Here is a 24,452-nt window from a genome sequence, read left to right as displayed (position 1 = left end):
CCCTCCTCCGTCGCACTAGACCCATAGGTCTAGCGATGCCCTTAGAAACATGGGAAGGCCCTTGCAGGACTACATCTCAGAGGACAAAGATTCACCTAGTCCAGCATCCTATCCTACCACCTAGGGTGGCTCTCCAGATGCTCCAAGCAGTGCCGGCACCAGGTTTTTAAGGGTCCTTGAGCAACACACGGTCAATGGGGTCCCTTCCTGGGTGAGTTTACCTCCTCACTGCCAATTTCATCTGCTGCTGTTGCTCCTCCTCTTCCTCTCTCATCATTGCTCCCCCTTGATTGCTTGACAGGCAGAGAGCCAGTGAGCAAGCAGGCAAAGGCATCCATCTCCTGGTCCTCCTTCTCACCACCACTGAGAGGCACGGGAACAAGCAGGTTGCAAGGGTGAAGAGGAGGGGGCTCTTGTCAGTGGGCCCTTGCCAGGGTGTGGTCCCTTGGCAAGTGTCCGACCAGGCCTACCCCTGACCCCGGCCCTGCCTCCAAGAATCACAAGAGCGGGGCCTCTAAGGAACAGCTGTTTCCTGCTGTTCCCTCCCAGGAACTGGTATGCAAGGGTACAGTGCCTTGAAAAGAGAAGATCCTAGTAATTGCACAGCTCATTCTTGGTTCAGGGAAATGCAAAGAAGGCATTAAAAAGTCGTTGTGCCTGTCTTCTGAAGAATGGTTCTATTTCTCCTGCAAGGGATGAATCAACAGGGGAAGGAACGGTTTGGAGGAGCAGCCCTGTTACTTCCCTAATGCTGCTGCGCCCCTTATGCACGTTTACTCATAAGTAGAGAGCCAAAGGCTGCAATCCCACAACCCCTACAACGAACTCAGTGGCTCTTTACCTCTGTGCAAATGTCCATAGGACATTGGAGTGGACCAGGTCTCTTTAACCTTCCCATTCCCTACTTTCGGCAGGCGGGCAGGTAGATCCAGGGCGGGTTTTGTATCCGGCTCTATATCCCTTTATCTTCTCTCTTTCTCGCCCCCTCGTCCCATCCCGTTTCTGTTCCAGTCCCCTTCTTCCCCTCGGATTGGCACATCCGAAGCCAGCGGCAGCGATCCATCTGTCCGGGTTTTCTTTCTCCCCCGCTCACTCAAGGCGGAGTTCGGGAATGTCCGTGAGGGAGAATGAAGGGAAGGAGTGGAGGGGGGAGAGGAGAGAGAGAGCGAGGGAGTAGGGGGAAAAAAAAAAAGTGGGAAGAACGAGCTGCTGCTGCTCCGCGCCAAGGCTCGCGTGGCGTAGGGAGTTGCGCGCGCACCCTTCCTCCCGGTATTCCTCCTTTGGAATTCTGTCAGCTCAGCTCAGCCGCGCGCTCGCGGATAACCAAAGGGGGGCGCGCGCGCAAGGGGAGAAGGTGCGGGGGGGTGTGAAGAGAGGCTGCGTGAGGAAAAAGAAGTCGGTTGGTCGCGTCAGGAAAGAGAGGCGGAGGAGTGGTGGTGGTGGTGCGCGCGCACGCCCGCGCTTGTGAACGCGCCAGCCAGGCTGCCAGGCTGTTGCTCCTCCTGCCGCCGCGGCGGCGGCTGTGTGTATATCTATGTATGCTGTGCGTGAGGCGAGAGAGAAGGAGCCCTCCGGAGCCCGGCGTTGGGACCGACCCGCCATGGAGTAACCCGGCTAGTAGGGCCCCCACAGCCGCCGCCGTCACCGCCACCGCGGCGCTTCTTCACCGTGGTCTTTTATTCTCCTCAGAAAGAGAGACGGACCTGTGACTGAGGAGAAGGAGGAGGAGGTGCCGCCGCCGCCGCCCCCCTCCTCCGTCGCTCTTCGCCGGGCTCGAGGGGGCGCGAGCCATGGCGGCGCGGGGAGCTGCTCGGCGGCTTCTCCTCGGCTCCCTGTGGCTCGGGCTTCTCTTCGGGCAGCGCCCCGAGTCGAGCGCCGCCGCCGCCGCCGCCAGGAGCAGCAGCTCCTCGCCGCAGCAGAACCTCCCGCCCGCAGGTGAGACCCTCAGGCCGGCGGCGGAGGAGGAGGGTTGGGGAAGGGGAGCTCTGGCGAGGAGAGGAGAGGAGAGGGTGGAAAGACCCCGCGCGCGCGTCGGTTGGCGGCTCTCTCTCTCTCTCTCTACCCCCCCCCCCCGGTTTTCTTCCTTTAATTGAAGGCGTCTCGGCGATTCCCCGCGTGAGGCGGTGGGGGTTCCGCCGGCATGCCCGCTGTTGCTCCTGCGGCCGCCCCCGAGGGCCGTGAAGGGGCTTGGCTCCCGGCGGCGGGATGGTGTGTGTGTGTGTGTCTCTCTCTGCCCGGCTTCTTTCCTTTTGAATTAATAATATATGCTGGCGGTGGGGTGGGGTACGGGAGAGGGGGTTGGAATCCCCCTCCCCCAAAACCACAAACAAACAAACAAACAACCCCCCCCACCCCCAGAAGACAGCCGGGGTCTTGTCTTGCACGCCTCCTGAGCAAGGCGGGGGTGGGGTGGGAGTATTATTTATAGAGTGGATCTGGCGGAGCTGTTGCTGCAGCAGCAGCAGGCAGTGGCCTTGCGCAGCGCCCTCGGAACGGGCAGTGATTTCCCCCTTTCTTTCTTTCTTTCTTTCTTTCTTTCTTTCTTTTTTCTTTACCTTTGCAATTGCGCGCGTGTTTTAGTGTGGGTCCTTTGTCGCTACGGTCGTGGGGGAAAGGACCTGGGAGATCCAGGGTGCTCTGTGTGTGTGTGTGTGTGTGAGAGAGAGAGAGAGAGAGAGAGAGAATGGGGCTGCCAAGAGGCTTAGAAAAGGGGGCTCTCTCTGACATAAATCTGTTCCTGGTTATTTAAAGGCACTCCCCCCCCCCTTTCTTGCTTTAGTGGTGATGGTGGGGGGAAATCCGTTCCACTTGTAAGAGTCCCGCCGTATTGGACACGTTTCATGTACCAGCAGAGGCCACTGCACACCTCTGTAGTAGACAGTTACTCGTGCCGTCTACTATGCTGCGCAGGAAAGAGAAAGGAGCCTCTGCAAAACCATTCCCTCAGTTCGGTATTCATCAATGAATGCTTCACCAAGAACAACTCCCCGCCCCCGCTCTCTGCAGTGATTGAATTTGGTGGGAGAAAACCTCTTGAAATTTAAAGGGAACCCCTTGGTGCTCTCTTAAGAAAGAACATGTGGTTGACTTTCAAAAAGCCATCAGCCCACTGTCTACGGCTCTGTTTTTGCAAGTGGAAACCACATCTGATGTAATTCTATAAATGTGGAGCTCGCTTAAGTTCTGTTGGATTCAGCGGTTCTTACCCTACTGGCATCGGTGAGATGTGCAGTATGATCCTGGGCTTGTTTACTCTAGTAAATTTCACTGTGCTCCAAGATTGCAACTTGATTGTGCTTTTATGAGCTGTTCCTGTGCTGCCTGTACTGTCATGAGTATGGTGAATTAAATTACAGCCATATGAGGCTGCTGTTTTACAGTCGTGGGTTGCATTAGGGAAAATTGATGTAAAGATATGAAAAAACTAGAAAATGCATCAGTTGATTTTTTTATTGTTCAGAACATATTAAACTGAAAAGCACTGCAAAATACATTCCCCACTACGATTCTTCAATATCTGGCACTAGAACGAAAGTTGTTCCGGCATTTGATATTGTTTTTGTAGAGCCCCATTGATTCCCCTCCTCCATTATGTTTCTAATGTTGTGTGTTAACTTCTTGGTGTACTGAATATTCTGCCATAAATGAATATTTTGTTGTTAGGTCTAGGGCTGAAAAAAATTGATGTGAACGTGAAAACCCCCGATCCTGTTCAGATGGCATGCTAAGCTGCAGCTGTTAGCATTTTGAGCTAAACATTATGGGTTAACGTGTCATGTGAATCATTCCTAACTATGGTGGCTATATATGGTGACCTAACCATGGCTTAGCATGTTGTCTGAACAAGCTCAATGAGATGTAGTAGAAAAGATAGCTATACATATTTCTGGCAATATCTAGGATGCATACACAGGGCAAGTTGATTACAATAGCTTGCATTCTGTCATTTCACTGGGAAGAAATCTTAATGTTATGTGTCTGCAAATCAGACTGATACTGAGATAAAGTTTGCAAATCGCAAAGTATGTAGACTAATATGTTTCTCCCGATCTGGTACCTGCCAGATGTTTTTGGACTACAACTTCCATCATCCCTTATTGGCCATGTTGGCTGGGACTTCTGGGAGTTGCAGCCCAAACATTTGGAAGGCGCCACATTGGAGAAGAGTGATTTATTCAGTATAACGAAATGTTGGTTGTTTTGGGAAATATTTTGAAGGATTAAAAGGCTTAGAAAGAACTGGCAAAAATAATATTTTTAAAAACAACAACAACATTGTATCTAGATAATGCCTTATGATGTGTTTAAAGTTTAGATGTGGTTGGAATCATATTTGAAAGATTATCAGGAGTGGGAAAATATTTGGGTGTCGTTGTACAAGTTAAACCAATTTAAGAGGACTTTATTTTATAAGTGGTCTAGGAATATGAGAATAATTTTGTAAGCAGAACTTACCATCGGTGGTAATATCTATAGGCTAGATAATGCTTGTATTTCGGAATCATAGATGCATGTTCCTAGCTGCCCTGGGAAGTTGCCCACCTCCAAATCAAAGTGTGAGTAAAATATGTCAAGAGCCAATGGAATTCCCACAGTCCAACTCAGCATGGCTTTTGGTGTGCTGAAATGCTGGCCTCTCTTATGAGGGAAACTTCTTGCCTGACGTTTTGACAACTTAAATGTAAAAATGGGGAATAAGTCACCTTTCTGAGTGTCCTGGAAGTATTCACAAGTGGTAACTTTTAAATTGTGTGCATGAGCAAGCAGCTAATATATTGCAAGAAATATTTTCAAGGCAAGCTCCCATGAGCCTCCATACATAGACCTGTGGAGGAGGCCAGTGCTGTACTGCATGAGTCACTGTCCTCTCTGTCTCTTCCTCCAATTAGTCCTCCTGGGAGGTGGATTATTCTGTTTCATTGAATTGGCAGTGTCTCAATGAAACAATTGTGTCTCAAGTAGCAGAATCACCTGCCGTTGGAGGTGGGCTGTCTGTTGACTCTGAATATATCACTGATTTGAGCTTGTCTCCTTCCAGTGTGGAGTCAGTTACAGATGACTGACATGTAGAAACTCAGAGTGGTGCGCTTTTTAAAATTTACATACAGATTAGTAAGATGCCTTTACTTATGACAAGTGTTTAGAAGAGTTCATGCATCATGGAGAATGTTGCCATTAGAAGCTGACCACTCAGTAACAGAGCTGGAAGGCAAGTTTCATCCTCACTGCAAGAGTGCCCCCAACATTTATTACACACTTTCAATATTCTGTCCCACAGTCTGAGCAAGAAACAGAATCTAGGGCAGGTTCTACACTACTGTTTTAAAGCGATTTATAACAGTAGTGACAACTGTTGGGGCCCAGGACACACTCCATATACAGTTTTCAAACCGTTTTCAAAGTGTTATATCCTGCTTGGTGTAGATGTGGCCACAGGCAGGGTTACATTGGTACAGGTTTGATTTGGGAAGAGGGAGTGTGTTTCTGATGCTTTGTTGCATCCCCTAAACCAGGATTGTTTGGGTGGTGGTGAAGGAGTTCTTTGATGCAACAAGACAGTGAAGATTTGAAGGAGCAGGCCAGTCTCTGCTTTATGCTTTTCTGATGCAGTGCCCTCAGTGATTGGAGACAAGATGGGAATGTTCTATTATTCCCTTGCCTGTCAAACCTGATGTGCTTTTAACTAGTTTTTAAATCAATGAGTTGGTCCCAGTAGTCTGTCCTAATATCCCATTAGTCATACCTTCATAGTTAAGAGGTCCTGAAGATATCCTTTTGTTTTGTAAATTTAAAACACATTAGTGGATCATGTGCATTCTGGTGGTGGGGAGTTGTCTAGGGCTAGGCAGAAATTAGCCTAGTCCTAGTCAAGAGCAAGAGGTTTTGTGATTTTTGCCTGTCAGAAAGTGCAATGTTTCCAGCCATTATATGGATGGCGTTTTTTGTTTTGTTTTGGTACATATGGTCATAATGTGGTTATATTTTGTCACTTAGGAGTACCCTAAAATATCTTAGGTTAAGTAACAAGGCATATGGATGAAACCAGTACTATTTGGTGTAGAAAAGTATTCTGATGCATAAAATATAGCCTGACATATTTGTGGGGAGCCTTCTTAAATCAGAAACCCTTTTCATATGAGAAGCCTGTTTAAGATCCACTAGATTATTCAAAATAAGACAGTGAACCTAGACATAGAGCAAATATATTTTCTCCTCTATAATAACAATATAAATTACAATAGTATATCAGTTATAGTAAATCAGCTTGTCTGTTGACCATTGCATAGTTTTCATGTCAATAGGCCAGTTGAATTGCCAAACTAGACTTTTAAGTTTACAAGCTGAACAAGAACAACACACACTTTTTATAGTGGCTAGTAGTGCTGAGCTTATTTTTCCTCTAGAGTTTGTTTTTGTATCAAATGTAAGCATGGAAGGGAGGGCCCTATTCAAGTTTAATAACTTTCTGTATCTTTTTTTGTGAATGTGCACAGCTATTGTGTTTTGTCTCTTGCTATTTCTCTGTTCATTTGGCCATTTCCCCCTCCTTCTGCTTCATTTTTCTTATTTTATCCCTGCCACATCATACTAGTTGTGATATCACAATGCTTTGTAGTCCGGTTTAGTCCGAAAGTTATTAAGAGTGAGGGCAGTGCTTGTAGAACTAATTACATGGACAATCTGGGATTGTTCTAAGATTGAACAGTTTTTCATCCTGTTTGCGCTGCTTCCTGAAAAATTGCCAGAAGGGGCCTCCTCTCTTCAATTCTGATGAAGCCTTTCATAAAACTGTCCTCTGAATCTCCCAATTTTAGCTCAGTAATGTCTAGTACTGCTCCCAAATAATTCTTTCTCTTCATTAGGGCTTTCTCTAGTTTAACTTGAAGCTTTTTCTATCAACTTTTTTCACACTCCCTGAAGAATAACTAGATCCTTTCACTTAGGCATGCAATTAATCCTGGTAAATTTAAGAGTCTCATGTAATCTTCAAAATTCACTTTTTCCATGGCCTCTGTCAGGATTTGGTACAGATGGTTTGATTGGAGCAGACCCCTTAAATAGATCCCTTTTCATTATCCTGCAGCAAATATTTCAAGTTCTTCATCATAGTTTCCCAATGGCTTAAAAGAAGGCCATTGGTTTATGAAATCCTTCAAGTTGCATTAAGACACAGACAAACTGCGGAGCTTCTGATTAGATGCTCAAGGCCTATTTTTGCAGTTGTGAGGACATGTATAACCATTATATAGGTCTAATGATACTCATCTGTGTCATGTTGCAGAGGTTCTGTTCTTTTGGTAGCTATAGCCAGGGGATTTGGAGAGAAGGGATTTGTGGTAGGGGCCAGATCCTCTTGTCGTAGATTCTCAGTGAGTGGCTTCTAAATTCCATCCCACCCACACTGCTAATGTGAAGCAGTGCCATAAACCAAAATACACTATAAGTCTTGCCAAGAAACTTCTCTTTGAACCACTGCAGGGACATTTGAAGTACGGACACCATCTTTAGCTGTTACAGTTCTGTGACCTTTTGCGTGAAAACAAGGCAGATGGATTTACTGGAGCATCATCACCACTGTTAATTTGTTCAGCATACTGATGTATAATACACACACATATTCATGTTGATGGTTTCCACAAATGGATTGTAGTTGTCAAAAGCAGCCTGTGTTGGAGTCTCCAGTAGTCATGCTGTAGGGAGCTCTCCAGCATCTCCACATTGCAATTAGTTGAACTAAAAGTGATGCAGCAGCAGTGGTGGCTGGACATACCAACATATAATCCCTCCTTATAATGGTTGTTTGTGGCTTGAGGCAGAGGAAGCCCCTACCGGAAGGAATACTTTCATGAGACAGACCCAGACATCATAGCTGTTAAGGAAGAGACAGAATGTGAGGGCTTCAAGCATATTAGTGAGATTCCTCCTTGTGGTGGTGGTGGTGCGAGAAAGAACATCGTGCTCATGGGTTTCTGCCAGACTGGGGTTGTGCCCCCTGAGGTGGCAAAGAGTGGGGCTAGTAGGAAAAGACCCCCAGAGTGTGTTGGTGGTCCGGTTTCATCAGGAGTTGTCCTCAGTTCACTTGCTGATTAAGAGTGCAATTCTGTGCATGTTAAGGCAGAAAAACATCCTACATCATAGTAGGCTGTGACATGCTGGCACTTGTAGGGCATTTTTCTGTCTAAACATGTGTAGGATTGTGCCCTAAAAGTTAGTTATGTCTAAAATGCTTCATTTGTGCTGCAGCTGGAACAGCATGATTGTCTATTGAGGCATGGTCTGCTCTTTATAGTCATATTGAACTGAAGTTTCTTTGCAGACTTCACTCTTCAATAAATAAGGCTGTATATGTATGTAATTGGGTATATAAGCTTGTGCACTCCACATGTTTTGCATTGCAAGTTCCATAAGCCTCATTCAGCATGGTCAATGGTTAGGGATTATGGACCACTTACTGGGATTGGGGGTGGGAGACAGGAGCCTATCTGAGTCAGGAGGAATGTAACCTGCAAAGCATTATGGGAAGTTTCCTAGTTTGCATTTTTTTGGCATAGATTGGGTGCTCCCTCCCTTCTGCCTGTATCACCCTCACAGATTCGTGAAAGGATTTGACAGGAAGGGACCAGTCTTTGGCAGGAAGATGACAAGCCTTCAGTTGCATCACTGGCCTCTTAGATATTTTGCCCCATTTTTGACATATACAGTCTTCATGCAGTGTAGAAATATTGCTGCTTTCTAATGGATAGATCTAGTCTGGATCCACTCCAATACTTTAATAATTTTATTGAAAGGCTACATAACAAGTCAGTGGCAATGAGCTCTTGTTTCTGAGGCCAACTCTATGAATGGGACCGCTTTAGCCTTGATAGTATGATAGGGAAATACAGCCAGCAGCAAGTAGGTGGCTTAATTTTAAAATTGAAAATGCTGAAGTGTTGCTCTTCTCCTGCTGCATTTAGAATTATAATGAAACTTCGTATTGGTTATCAGTCTTTCAGCTGTACTAATAAAGCTTTCAGCTTTTGCTTGTTACTTTTAAATGGTACCAGTGTGTACTTTGATTGCATAAAATGAAACTAGTTGTGCCTCAGTTAAAAGGCAAGTATGTAATGTATGTTAATAAAATGTGCTAGCCACACTATGAGTGGGGTTTTATATTTTACCAGTAAATGGAAAGCACGCTGGTGTCCTGAAGTAGGCATTGTATATGTGTGTGCATACAATACATCTGATAAACTAGTCAAACCTGAAATGTCAGAAGTAGGATGTGGCTTGTTGAAAATACACAACTGGATTTTGTTGACATCTCATTATGAAACTTCAAAGGCCTGATTAAAGTAGCATTTACTTATGCATTCCATAGCTTTACATTTGTGTTTATTTTACCTTGTGCCTTTCCCAGTCTTGCACTCCATTTGTTAAAAAAATTAGTAACCCTCTCCTATGGATGTGCATCTTTGGGTTTTAAAAGCCTGGGAAAGATTGAGTGTGCTTTTGGGTAGGGATGAGTATAGTTATTTCCCAATAGTCCATATTTCTCTCAAGGCTCCTATATAGTCACCAAAGTATAACAATAACAAAGCAGGTAAGTACAGTTTTTTAAATAATTGAAGTGAAAGACAAAGCATTCCTTATTCATTTACTCCTACTTTTGCTGAATCATTACTACAAAATCTAATAATAGGAAGCCAAATCAAAGTTGCCTAGGTCTTTCTCCTGTTTATTGTCAATTTCTCACAATACAGACATTCTATCAATTGAAGAAGGATGTTTTGGTTTTCCTTTTGAGCTGCAAGGTCTTTTGCAGCAGCTAATAAATAACTCAGATAGGCATATAATGAAATCTTATACTAGTTTTTTCTTGTAGCATCACACTGTGCTCTCAAATTATGAAGCGATCTAGGTAGGGAATCTGACCCCTCTTGTAATTAGATGAGTATTTAATTTGTTGCAACATATGTATCTTTGGGCAGGACAACTGCAGGAGTAGCAAAAGCTCCTCTACCTACAAGACATGGTCACCATGACAGTACTGGTCACCATGACAGTACAATATTTGAGCCATGTAGGAGTCAAATAATATTAAATAAAATGCTGAAGGCATAGTCTTTGTTGTCCAGTTGTTAGTTTAGCTGAGATCTTTTTGCAAGTTAACATAAAAGTTTCCTGTAGAAATGCAATTAGTCTTAACTAATTTGCAACATGCTACCTTCACTACCAGACTTGGTAAGGCTAAAAAGTCTTGCTAGGGTTCCTGTGCCCTCTCCCCTGCTAAAATAAATGGACGGTGTAATCCTTAATTTGTGATTTCTTTTTGATTATAATATTTTTGTTGATCACTTGAATTTGGATTTTCATTCACATACATTTTTTAAGAAATCATGAATGAAGAGCATAATCCAGTCATAGTTAAGCAATAGACATTTCAGCATATGCCTAAGTCTCCCATTGAATACAGTTGGATTTAATATTTCTTAATTTGTCTTATTAACAAACTCTTAAATGGTTTCCTTAAATGTACTCTGATAGTTTCACTTTCTGACACAGCTGAGGTATGCTTGAGGTTCTCAGTAGGGAGCTGGTGAGTAGTTTGTATGCACTAGCACTGTGGTTTGTGCTATAGAAATCTCATGTTAAATGGAAGTGACTGTAGTGAAGCAGACTCCTTTTTTTCTTGGATGATGAGAAGAGGCAGTCTTATACCTGGTACTGTGAAGTTCTAGTGGACAGAAATCAAATAGCTTTTTAATTATAGAGATATGTATTTATATTTTGTATCAGTGAACATCCCTGTTCTGAATTTGGCAAATGATCTCTATACTGAAAATGTTTATTTTACTGCCTTATTTTGGCATACATCCGAGTTGTTGATTAGTAGATTTTATATGCAGAAGTGGTTCAATGTGAACTTTTCCCCTGCTTTCCCTCAACTCATGTTGATTTCTTTCAGAATTGTTAGCAGTAGTCTAGTTAAGAAGAACATTTGTTGTATCAATATGTGTTGAAAAATTCACAAGACTGGGATAACACTGATTTGCAAAAGTATTCCTGGAGCAAAATGGAGTCATTCATGTACCTCTAATCTAAATATTTTTAAAATTATTTTTAAGATAGCTCTTTAAAATGTATGCTTTCTGCATAAGACTAAAATGTTCTATTCTCCATATGTTTGGTGCATTGACGTGCACATTTCAGCTGGATTTTGCTTGTGGAGCTGGTATATCTTCAGTTAGAGGTTAATTTAAGAATTTAGCAAAACGAACTGCTGAAGCACCTGAGAGATTAAGGGTGCTTCCAGATGGAGGGCTCCTAGCACTATTAACTGGAAAGCATTCTGCAGCTATTCTCCCACCTCCACCCACCCCACCCCGCTTATGGATTTCCTGCAGTAAGAAAGAAGATGGAAGAAGCAGTGGGAAACTCGGAGGGTTATGAGTGGAAGACATTGACATTTGGAGCCCTGTAAAACTCTGTAAATGAGGCAGGGCAATGGCATAATAAAAGCCTCATCTAGAAGCAGCCTAACTGGTTTATTGTGGTGTATGTTTTTTCCAGTCAATAGCTTATTTAAATTAATGAATGGGTATTACTTAAAACTAACTTGTAAGTAAACCAATTAGACTCTAAGAACAAGTAGTATGTTGCAAAGTTTTGAAGAAAATGATTGAATGAGTGGAATAGCCATTTAATTGAGTACCAGGCTGAACTTAAGAATATAGGAAGATGTCCTACCAAGTCAGACCATTGGTCCATCTAGCTCAGTATTGTCTGCTCTACACCTTCTGGGAGCAGCTCTCCAGATTTTCAGAGAGAAGTTCTTTCTGGTCTTACCTGGAGAGACTAGTAGGGATTGAACCTGGTACCTTGTGCATGCAAAGCATGTATTCTACGACTGAGTGATAGCCTTTCCTCTATAACATTGCTAGCTGTATGTTTTAGTGTTGTTTTGTCAATAAGGGAAACTTGTCTTCATTCAAGTTAAAAATGATTGTATCCAAGCCATGTTCATTGAAGCCTAATGCAGTTGGAAACATGTGCATGATATACAAATAATATGCTTTTCATAACATTTCCTTACAGTTGCTACAGTTAATGCATGTTTGAGTTTCTGCATCTTTCATAGCATATGTGATATTTTTAAAGTGAGTGTCAAATTAGGTTTTTTTAGTAAGCGAAACTGAGTGACTAAGTAGCATTTTATTGAACTTGGCCTCATGACCATAATATGATCAACATCATCCTACAGTTTGAGTTTGTGTACACCCTTAGGTTCAGATAGGCATAGAGCATAGTTCTGTTGCTGTAGCATTACATGAGGGAAATGACGTGGGCAGGATCAGATCATGTTGCACTTGACTTTGCCTAAATAACTGTTGAATACTCTAATAAAGGCTGTAAAATTCCTATTTGCATCTGTTGGATATTAAAAACAAACTGCCTTTTTATTGGCTTCATCTCTTTTAAATCGGCTTATTAAAAGTGGAGAGTATGTTAGATTGTGGAAAAGCTAAATTGAAGTTAAACTCAGCCATTACATTTTTGAACCTTTTGAATGATATTTTCAAATTAAAGAGATAATTTGATAGAATACGTAACATAGTATCCAAACTATTTAATCCTGCTAGCTTTTAAAAAAAATGTGCAGAAATTACAAAATTTAAATAGTTTTCATGACCCTTGAGTGTAAATTGACCTATTTCTGGCACTGCTCCCAACTTAAAAGAATGTGGCACTCCTCTGTGCCAAACTTTCAAAACAGGTATTACTTTACACTTTAATTAACTGCATACATCTTGAAAAGGAAATAAACTAGTAGGCTTTTTCCACCATGGGCACATAAAGCCTTGCTTCACAGAAGAGAGCACTTAAGCAGGAACAAGGAAGCTTGTGTGAAGTGAGCTAAGATTGTATACTTTAGGGTGGGGGGAAGTCTGATCTTGGTGTGTAGCTCTTGGCAGTTTCAAACAAAACAGTCAGTGTTCTCTTAGTTTAGAAAAAAAATATTACTGAAGACAGCCTTCTAAAAATCTATTGAATGAAATGGCTGCATATGTTATTCTTTGAAAACTGTCTTTCTTTTGTTAGTAGACCTTTCCCCTAATATTTCTGTGGACTTTCTCTTAATCATTTATAATCTTCAGATTTTGAGGTTAGGGCTGTGGAAACTGGCATAATTTGAAATGCAAATATTGAAAAGATTAACACTGCAATCTCATATGTGTCTACTCAGAAGTGTGTTCTGTTGACCAGCTTCTGATGAACTGTACCACCCATGGGCATCAGGTTAAATATGCAACCCCCATTCAACGGGTTGTGGTGTTGTGTGAACCCAAGGGTTATGAAAGCATTATTTAATCCTTGCATAAACCACACTCACCAGGTAAGCACAACATGACAACCTTTGAGTAGGGGTTGCATATTCAAAATGGCAGCCACATGTGCCCTGCTCTAGTGTGCTGTGTGAACAGTCCCAGGGGGTTAAGTGGATCTTACTCCCAGGTAAGTGCATTGCAGCCTTGATTAGGATGTTTTCTTTACCGGCAAAAATAATAATAATCATCCAAACAATTTTTGGGCTCTTTTAACAAAATGGGAATAGAGAGGAGGCACTTACAGAGCTACTTTGTTGAACAAGTAGCTTTGGAGTTGTCATTAAGAGGGCAGGGTGTTGTAGTGTCCAGCCTAACTGCTGAGTAGAACTGAGAAGGAACACAGTGCACTGCAAATCAGGAGCCTGCAGGTCAATACTTGCAGTTTGTCACCATCCATCCATCCTAGACAGACTTAGGGTTTCTGATGCATCTCTAGGATCAGAAGATGGAAGTGCAAGGTAGAACTGTGGAGTTATCACCATTGTGATGGCACAACAGCCCCAAATTCCCAGATGACCTCCCCAGCAGTTTCATATACCTGTTGGAAAGCATGGGATATAAGGTGGATACTTGTGGCACCCTGCAGGCAAAAGGCTACAGGGTGAAACAGCATATACCTACTGCAAATTACTCCCCAGAACTAGAGCCACTGAAAATCATTGCGCTTCAGCCCCATCTCAGCAAAGCTGCCCAGAAGTATAGGTTCTGGGCAAATACTTTGCACTCTTGTACATACTTCCTAGGGAGTATGCCTAATTGAATTCATTGGGGCTTGCTGCTTAACCAACATGATTAGGATTTGATTGTTGGATTGAAAATATTTTTTTATGGGAAATTGGTATCTAAATGAAACCAACCTAACATATCTTATTTATGGAAAAGTGCGTTGAAGATTTTAATTAAGTAACAAAATCTCTAAATTGAGGGGTAACAAAGTAAATATAGGCAGAATGGGGAAAAAATGGGAATTGCTGATTACTTTTCCTGAGGCTTCTTCTGCCTCTACTCTATATTGCCTCTAGTGTTAAGTATGCAGCCTGGGTTTTATTTTTGAGTGTTCTTTCCTTTAATTTTATCTCTGCTCCCTCCTTGTCAATGTTTCTTAATACCATTTACTTCCTTCAATTGCTGTTGGAACTCCTTGGGTCTTAAAAGCAGATGATAAATCCTCTTAGAAGAATCACAATAAAAACTAGTATCAAGAACAGAATCAATTATCTTTCTTCATGGTTTCAGAATCACTATGCTAGAATTTTTTGCCCTCACCATTGGTTTCCCCCAGTGAACTTCCTTGGTGTTTCTCTTTAGCATAGGCTTTCCTGATGGAAACTCCTGAGGACCTCTAAAGCAAGGAAGTAAGACTGAGAAAATGAAACTTGTTCAGCTCTTGATGGAGGCTCATCTGTCCTTGCTTTTCTGTAAGCATCCTTTCCTCCAAGATTATTCAACTCTTTAGGAAGCATTTACTGCAGTTATTTATTCTGCCTCTCCCTTGTCTCATGAGCCCACTTCAGGCCTGGGCTTGTTTTCAGTTTTTATGTTTGCGCAGAGCAAAACATGCTGCTGGTGCATTTAATATGAGAGTAGTGTATTTTTTCAATGAAGTAGAAAATAAACAGCTTTATTCAAAAGACTGCCCTTGAGCTATCTGTTACTCCTAAAATGTGAATCTTTCTCTTGCTTAGCTAAGATTGCCATAACTCTAGAATAGGCCTCCACAAATCAGTTTGCCAGGAGCAAATGCTTTTGGCAAGGCAGAAGACCAAACAGCATTTAGATATATTTAGTGTGCATTTATTTATTTATAGCATTTTACCCTGCTCTCCAGCCAAAAAAGAGAACTTCAGTTCTCATTGTTGTTGGAGGTGGTCTGTTACATTGCACTAAACTTTGGAGCAGACAGAAGCTTCTGCTTGTTCTGAAGCTCTGTGGTATTCTACCCCACATAGAATAGTTGGGGGATAGTTAGCTTTGCTTTGCTGAGGTTTTGGAGCAGACAGCCGCAGTGTGAGGCTTTCTATACCATCAACCCTGGGAGACTGTCAGAGATGGGACTAGGAGGCACGGTTACACGGTAGCTCCAGTCCTTCTTGAAGATGCTGTCTCAGAAAGTAGTGTTCGAAAGTTCCTGTTTGAAGCTGTGGCTATTGGCCTATGGTGTCCCTCAGAGTTCCATCATTCCTAGTGTCGTTTAACATATACATGGAACCATTGAGAGAGAGTGTTTGGAGTTCTGAGGTTTGATGCTGCCAGTATGTTGATAACACCCAACTCTATCTCTCATTTCCATCCAAATCCAAAAAAGCTGTTTTGCTTCTAAAACAGTGCTGATGTGGGTAATAGACTGGATGAGGGATAACAAATTGAAGCTTAATCCAGACAAGACAGAGGTGCTTCCCTTTAGTTGACAGACAGATTAGGTATTCCAACCTGTGCTGGATGGTTTTACATTCCCCCTTGAAGACTATATAACTGCCATGCAACTGAGCTTTGATGTGCCCTAAAAAAGCAAAGTCTTTAGTATAGTACTAGCATTATTAGTCAGAAGTGTAATATTGATATTGGCTTGGTTTTGACATAATAAAAAACTACGGTTCCCTGTTACGTGCATGAAGAGTAGTGAGTCATGGGCTCATACAGTCCTCCTCTTTCCTTCTCTTTTGGCCTCAAGACCAGCTGGTCCAAAGTTTCTGCTTTTACTTTTAAACTAGTTCTTTATTATGTCGCTTTAGCTTGTGATCCTGGCTTGTTCTATAACTAGGATTAAAATAAATTGTGGTTCCCTGAGTTCAAATGTAATGGGAAACTTGTTAGTTTAAAACTGTAAGTGGATACTTCCAATCTCCTCCTCCTGGTGTACACCAGAGGAAGAGGAAGAGTAGGGGCAGTGCAAGAGTCTTGGGTCTAACTGCAGCTCAGGCATAAAATAAGAAACCATGCCCCCCTTCTGTCTGAATCAGCTCATTTCCAAAACCTACTAAAGTTCAGGGAAAGGGTAGGGGGTCTACAACATGTGGGGAAAATCAAATTTCATCAAACTTAAATTGGCTCTTTGAGGGGTAGGGAATCTTGTTAAATATTAAGGTCAATGCAAAAGTGAATTGCTTAGGTGTAGATAGATTTGGATTCATCCAAATTCCCAAGCGAACAAATTTCTATCAAGACTTGGTTAATCTCTCTTATTGTCTCTGTGCTGCATGGCCCTGTAGTTGTAATTCCCAATTGAACTGGCAGATGATGATTCAAGTGTGTTGCTTCTTTTTGTGTAGATCTGGATCGTTTTAGCAATGAGAACACTTCGCTGAGTGCTATGGTACCTGATACAGGCTTACAAAACTAAAATGGTGTTGTCCAGCACTGAGCCAGAAAATCTTCATTGTTTCCGTTCTAGGAATGGGAGTTCAATATATTTGGACAGCTTACTTCTCGAGAAAATTATTAGTTTTGGAACGGCATAGACTGCATAAACTTCCTGAAAGGAAACAATTGTAAAATATCCAGGAAATCATTAGGAATTGAGAACTTCTGCTCCTGTTCTCGCCTTATATGAAAGGAAACAAGTTTTTTTTTCCTTCTGACAAACTGTCCTGTGTAAGAAAGAACAGCTGATACTGATTTAATGGAGGATATTATTTCTGGGTACAGTGTGCTTAATTCCATAAAATTCAAATTTAACAGGTATTAATGCCTTCTGGTGTCCTCTAGGGGAGAAGTTGCCTGCTGCCATGCAGCCCTTCTGAACAGCTTTTGAGTGAAACTGATCTGATTTATTTATTTATTTTCGTGCCTGAAAAACAGCAGTAAAATAGACATAATTTATATGATATGGTGACCTTTGGGAAAACCAAAGATTTTTTTCTTCCAGACACCCTGTCTTCCTTGACCACTCATGTTTGCATTAGCAGTTTGTTTACCTGAGGATAATATTCATATGAAATGAACTCCTAGGAATGAAACTTCTTAAAGATGCTTTTAGGGACAAGAGAAGGATATGAACATGTCCAAGATTACTTTGTGAGTGTGGAGAACTGTAGTCTTAACATGCTCTATGGAGATTTAATCCCCCCCTTTTTTTACTCTTTCTCGGCTCTATTTATTTATTTTAAAGTATTAACATTTATATACAAACTTATCTCCTAAGAAACTATTAAGGTGGTGTATAACAATTGAAAACAAGGAAAACTTGCGACAATGAAAACAATATTAAAAGCAATTAAAGACATTAAAACTTTTAAAACTACACATTTTAAATAAAGATGGGTCTTTACACCCTCTCTAAAGGCCAAGATTGTGGGTGCTAATCATAGTACTTGAAGGAGCGGATTACATACTTTGGGGACAGCAAAGCAGAAAGCCCTTTCATGCATGCTTCACAATTGGGCGTCTGTGGATATTGCTGCTCTTAAGGACCTCTCCTGCAGAACTTAGTACTTGGACAGTTTCATACCAAGATAGGTGGTCTGTTAGATAGCCTAAGGTGGTCTGTTAGATAACCTAAGCTGTTTAAGGCTTTAAAGGTTAAGCCCAACACCTTGAATTAAGCCTGGAAAGGAATTGGCAACAACTGCAAGCCTTTCAGGACAGGTGTAACATTGTCCTGATTGTCATGGTTCTGCTACCTGTTGCATTTTGCCCCAATTTAAGGTTCTGCACACTCTTTAGGGGTAGTCCTGTATAGAATGCATTGCATCAGTCTAAATGTGATATAACCAAGCCATGGATAGTTAAGGCAGACCAATTCAAGGAAGGATTGCTGCTGGTGCACCAAGTGTAATTATGCAAACACACACCTTGCCCCTGCCTCCACCTGAAGATCCAGGGACTCTTGCCTTGCTGCTATTTGTTGTAATATTTACAAACACATTTTATTTTAAGCAGTCAAAATATTCCATGACAATAGAGCAGTTTAGCTGGCAGTGATAAAGTGTATATGTGTGTATAGATAACAATATATGTGCACACAGATACATGGGCAGAAGCTGGGGATAAGCTGAAATGAAGAAGTTGGTCTTTGAATACTTTTGAATGCTCAGAAGTGATCGGTGATATTTATTGGCATTCCTGTTGCCTCAGCAAATGCTCTTTGTGCTGTATAAGAATCTATTCACTTGACATATCTTTGTAAGCATATGCAGTCCATTTGAACTCACTTTACAAAGAGGCTGTTGCCTTAAGGTAACTTTACAAATAAGTTTGCTCTGCAGGCTGGATATGGCCCATGGACTGAGAGTTACCCACCCATCCCTTAGAACCTGGTGGCAGTAGCTGCTCCCTGCAACATACCTCTCCATCTGGGGGGGTGGCAGGAAGGGCAAAGAAATAAAGAAAACTATTTCCCCTGTAAATTTTTCACTGTTTGATTAAACATTTTTGAGCATTGATATTCTTGGAACATGTGCAACAGAACTCATTTGAGTTGGCTTTTGCTGATAAGCCAGGTGACTCAACTTCGAAGGTGAATTATGTCACACCTATAGTGAAAAGCTGCTGAATTTCAAGGGATTTTTGGCTGCGTCCTTAATTGGATTTCAGTGGGAATAACTTATAAAAAGGTTTTGATTAATTCAACTGGTTGCAAATAATTATTGACAAACTAAAGCCAAACTTGCAATCTCCCTAGATCTAATTCATCCTACAGCATAATACTGCAAAAACGAATTTAATGATGTCATCTTTCCATATCTGTTTAATGCTGGAGTCATTGTTTTAATAAGATTAGTAGAATGGTGCCTGGGTGATGGAATGATGTAGTATTGAGTTCTTCACACTATCTTCTTTTCCGACCTCATCAGGAATTCCTAACCTGGGAAGGAAGGGTACTTATGACTATGATGGCTGATGCCACAGCTTTTCATCTTAGAAGGGAGAAGAAACTACTCTTCTGGCCACGGAAACTAAATGGTGTTAATTAAGATGACTGAATGTGCAGGTTTTTCTCCTAAACGCCTCCAATGTTCATGTGGTGAGGAGTTGCGGTTAATTACAGATTCCCAGACTACTTTATGGATTGAAAACAGTCATACTTTATGTACTCACAAGTTTCATATTAATTCCTACAAGGAGATGCTTTATGTGTAAAACATGTTGTGAAACCTGAACTGTCCTTAGTAACCATGGTTACTAAGCTTCGCGGGAACACATTCTTGGCCTAAAGTGATGGGATAGTCTACTGCTTTGCATGAGTCTTGGAACCATTGGTGGGCATGTGATATCAGATGCTGGTGGAAGAACTGGGTCAGTCTGCCAGCTAGTGTGTGTGTGTGTGTGTATGTATTAGAATGACAATTCTGAAGTCCTTAAACAAGTCTGCGAACATCTACTGGTAGAATTATTTAATACTTGCATAGCTCTTTTCAAATGCCTTGCTGTGTTTTTTTGTTTCCTCTATATCACTTGGCAAAGCAAGACTACTTGGTTAGCATGATAAAATAATCCATGGTTAAGAAACCATGGGTGGTTTGTGAGTGTGCACCTCTGAATGAGCGTGCTGGTTATTGTCCACTTCTACTTTCAGTTAACAACCCAGGAATGCTCCATTACTGGTTTGTTTCATGATGTCCATACCCAGAACTCTGAGATGTTTAGGGGTTTAACAATCCAGGGTTAACTCAACAATTGCCTAGGAATTGTTGGGTTAGCTGTGGGTTGCTTAACCCATAAACAACCCAGAGTTTCAAGGTCCGGATGTAATGAAACTATCTAGGAATGGTGCATTAAACAACCCAGGAATTGACTGTGATGTGTGAACCAGGTCTCCATTATCACTGAAATTTCTCAGGTGGGGAATTTAAGACAGAGAGCTATGTAACCTGTTGAATGCCATTCAAGAATTTCACAATAGAGGTGGGAGTTGAATGTAAGTCTTCCAATGGGGTTGCGTTATCTCTGGGGATTGGGCTATTCTTGGTCAACAGAGAAATTGAGCTAACAGCAAAGGATTAACTCCTCCCACACATGAAGGCAGGGCCAAAGAAGTCTTACTTTCACCTTTGCTTAATTCTGTGTTGCAGAGTACAAAAAGTAAAGTGCAAATTGTCTTCTCTGATGTTCTGTTTTGTCTTAGGTATAAAAAGCTGTGTGTGTGTATGTGTACATGTGTCTGTGCCCAAGGGGGAGAGAGAGAGATGGTGAAAATCACTGGAAAAATCCACAGAAAATTATAGCTTCTGGGCTGGATTTTTTTTGGGGGGGGTACGTGTGTGTGTGTTTGTGTGATTTAAACTGTGGAGGGAAAGCTACATGTAATTGAACATCATTTGTAGTTTGTCCCTACACTTGACCATATGAGCACATGCTTTCCCCCTCTGTGGTATGTTACAGACTTGCTATCAAACTTCTTTTTTTTTTCCTAGGGAGACCTTAATGTGAGTGTGCGTTCTTAACTTCTCATTTTCCTGAGGGACTTCATAAATATCTCTTCCTTCTACAAAGCTGCTGACATGAAGCAAAAATTCCTAATACATTATTCATGTGATGTTCATTTTCTGTGTTTAGGAATTAATGCAGCTTCACTTAGATTTTTTTTCCATGGCTGAAATAGAAGAAAAAGATGGCAAAACAAATATTGCATGCAGCGTTATGTGGTACATGTTAGGAATCTAATCAACAAAAGAGAAATAGTTTGCATAAATATATATTGTTACATTATAAAGGGTTTTTATTATAAGGAGAGAGATTATTAAATGAAATGTAGGTGTTATTCTGCAGTGTGTATTGCATCATACAGCTGAATATCTGTGTAAGTGTATTTAATACTTGAACATTTTAAACCTTTGATGAATTTATAGAAAAGCTTAAAATTCTTCACCATTTCCATATAGTAATGTTTTGAATAGATGTTCGTGTTTTAACCGCAGTTAACAGTTGGAACTATAAAAACAGTTAAGCACAATTAAGCCCCTTTGATATTCACAGAAGGGATATCTGTGCTCAAATAGCTCCTTGGGATATTCTACGTTACGGATATATAAAATAAAAAACTGTTCCCGGTATAGGTCTATTGGTAAAGGACTATAAAGTTATTATACTGACTTTTCGTATAAACTTGAAAGCTTTTTCTTTTAAGACCAGCTCTAAGAATAGGTTCAATGTTTAAAGCTGCACAAAGGAATTGTTGAGTTGTATTCAAAAGTTTTGCAAGCAGAAGGCTGCTCACACAACAGGGCTTCCTCATCTCTCCTCTCCACTGTAATTCCATGTATACTGAAAAAGCTGCTCTTGGGGGCCAGGTGACATTCAGGAAAGGCCTGGGATGTAGAACAGGGGCTTACTGGGAGTGGGGTTCATGACTAAAAGGTGGGCAGAGGCAGTTTGCGCAAGTAGGAAGTTGCTTACACAAGCTGCTTCTGCAAGACTATTGGTGATTTTTCTGAGCTGTTGCCCCCTGTGAAAACATCCCAGGACTTTCTTTTGATCCACAGGAGAAGGCTTTTGATGAATGCAGGTGACATAACTTTTGAATATGATTATTTACTAGACACCTGAGTTCATTTTTTTTGTTCAATTTGCTTCAAAATGATTAGAATAGTTATGTGCTCAAATAGATTCAGGACCACAGGGTGAGGGAGTAGATATCTAAAGTAGATATCAAAATAGGGTGACCATATGAAAAGGCGGACAGGGCTCCTGTATCTTTAACAGTTGCATAGAAAAGGGGATTTCAGCAGGTGTCATTTGTATATGAGGAGAACCTGGTGAAATTTCCTCTTCATCACAACAGTTAAAGCTGCAGGAACTATACTAGAGTGACCAGATTTAAAAGAGGGCAGGGCACCTGCAGCTTTAACTGTTGTGATGAAGAGGGAATTTCACCAGGTTCTCCATATATACAAATGACACCTGCTGAATTTCCCTTTTCAATACAACTGTTAAAGATACAGGAGCCCTGTCCTCCTTTTCATATGGTCACCCTATATCTAAATCATCAGGTGAAAATAACTTCATATACCAGCATGGAATCATCCTGTTTTGTGGTAACGTGCCACTAGTTAGTATAGTGCCTTACATATGCTCTTGCTTTTGTTGCATAAATTTGACTAGCTAAAGTCTTGGTATGTTTGCTTGGGGCATATTACTTCTAAATGTGCTCATCAAGTGTTTTGAGAGATCTGGAGATCAACAATTTTGCCAAGTTGCCCTGATACCCTTCTACTCACTTTATGCATATCTATTGCTTAGGAATAAGAAGCTCAGGCATTTGGCCATTTTTTTCATAATGTCATAGTTTTTCATATTAATGTATTTCAGTTTCAATACTGATCAAGAAATTGTATTGTTACATACCATAGATTTTAAAAATTAGTACCTGTTGGTATTACATTTTAAATAATAAAATCTGATTTAGTGTGGTATATGAAAGCTATCATACTTACTTGGACAAAATATGATTTTGTGATCTGCAGTGGTGTTAGCAGTGGTACATGTACAGGGCTCTGTATCTGTGCAATATATATTCAGACAATCCAAATGCTGTGCCAAGAAAAGCTGAATTCTATGAAATTGCGCAATCTTGTGTGTGTGTGTGTGTGTGTGTGTGTGTGTGTGTGTATATATATATATATATATATATATATATACACACTAGCTCTGCTAGTAATGGGAGGGTGACTTTAAGGAAAATGTAAATAAGTTTACAGATATTATTATTATTATTATTATTATTATTAGTAATAATAATAATAATAATTTATATAGCACCATCAATTTTCATGGGGCTGTACAGAACAAAATAAAATGCAATACAAAACACCCTGCCATACTAGCCCATACATGCTTTATATTCTTAAAATACACACATAAACTCCTACCATTACCTTTGTCTTTGTTTGGTTGTTTACTTCGTCAATTGTCTGCTGTCAGGGGTTTATGTCAATTGCACTGAATCATTTTGTTGAAGATCTATGAGCATTTCTGATGTTTATTTGCAATGTTCTGCCTAAGCTAAGTTACAGCTATTTAGTAAATTGAATGAACCTTTGCTCCCAGAATTGTGAAGCATGTTACACTGAATGAAGTAGCTCAACAAGCACAAAGGCTGCCTTTGGAGCTAGATTGAGATTTCATGCATGTTGTTAACGCTTTTCACACAACCGTGTCTTTCCTATTATAGTAGTTTGGTGCCTGTTCTGTTATGGTTAACAGAAGGGTAGTACTCTGAAATAAGGCACATTCAATGATCTAGTTCAGGTAGAACATTAAGCCATAGTTTGTTTTAATCGTGATTCATTCAACAAGCCAGGATTTCGCTCACATATGTTCATATACACTGTGGTTTGTTTCATCTAATGTTGGTTCATTGTCCTCCTTGCTTTCTCTGTGAATACCTGCCCTCTATCCCAAAGTTCTTTAAGTTGCCTGAGGACTGGCAAGGCATCACAACATGTTCTCTTATCATTGGCAAGCTTCAGGAATGAGGCAGGAAATACAAACACACACTTCTGAGATTTGTGAATGCTCTTTGTGCCCCAGTGTAAAAACAGTTGCAAAGCATCCCTAACTTTTCCCTCCCAAAGGCTTGCTAGCCCTCTTAAGCCTTGCCTCACAACCCTACCAAACACAATTCCTTCCATATAGCCACTTTTCCAATAAAACCCACTATGTTCTCTCCCCGCGCCCCTACACAACACTCTGTACTAAGACTTTCCTGGTGAGCAAGCAGAAGATCAGCTGTTTGCAATAACTTGGGTTCTTAGGATATAAAAAGGGGTAGGTGCTGGATGGATTGTTGCAGCAATAGGGTTTAATGGGAAGTGAGTGGGATGGTAGTTGAAGGAGGCCTTTAGGTCAAACTGTGCAATTGCGTCTGCTGAATTGTTATAACTTGCTCAGAGTAAGGGTGTATTTTTAACATATTCTTCATTAGATATGGATAAAAACACTTGTCGCCTGTTCATTCCCCCCCCCTTCCCCACAAAGGTGTTGAGCTAGGCAACTTCCAGAGTAAAGGAGAATGGCCTCTCCTCTCATGACTCTGTGGCCAGGCAGACTTTGATTAAACGAGAACTTTGAATTCAAACACAACTACAGAAGTGTAGTGTAGTTGCTAGAGTGTTGGACTAGGAATCAGGAGATCCCACTTGGCCA

General features: G+C 41.2%; 1 protein-coding gene across 1 annotated transcript in view; it reads left to right on the top strand.

The window, feature by feature from the left end:
* The first annotated feature begins 1,790 nt into the window (after window positions 1-1,790).
* The window catches only part of NEO1 (neogenin 1), a 102,135-nt gene continuing 79,473 nt past the window's right edge, over window positions 1,791-24,452 (top strand). Inside the window, exon 1 of the mRNA XM_063142236.1 lies at window positions 1,791-1,935. Coding sequence (XP_062998306.1) covers window positions 1,791-1,935 — 145 coding nt within the window. The remainder of the gene's footprint in view (window positions 1,936-24,452) is intronic.

Source organism: Elgaria multicarinata, chromosome 16 (assembly GCF_023053635.1).
Source record: "Elgaria multicarinata webbii isolate HBS135686 ecotype San Diego chromosome 16, rElgMul1.1.pri, whole genome shotgun sequence".
NCBI lineage: Eukaryota > Metazoa > Chordata > Lepidosauria > Squamata > Anguidae > Elgaria > Elgaria multicarinata.
Note: the sequence above shows the minus strand (reverse complement) of the source record. Positions and strands in the feature narration are given on the sequence as shown.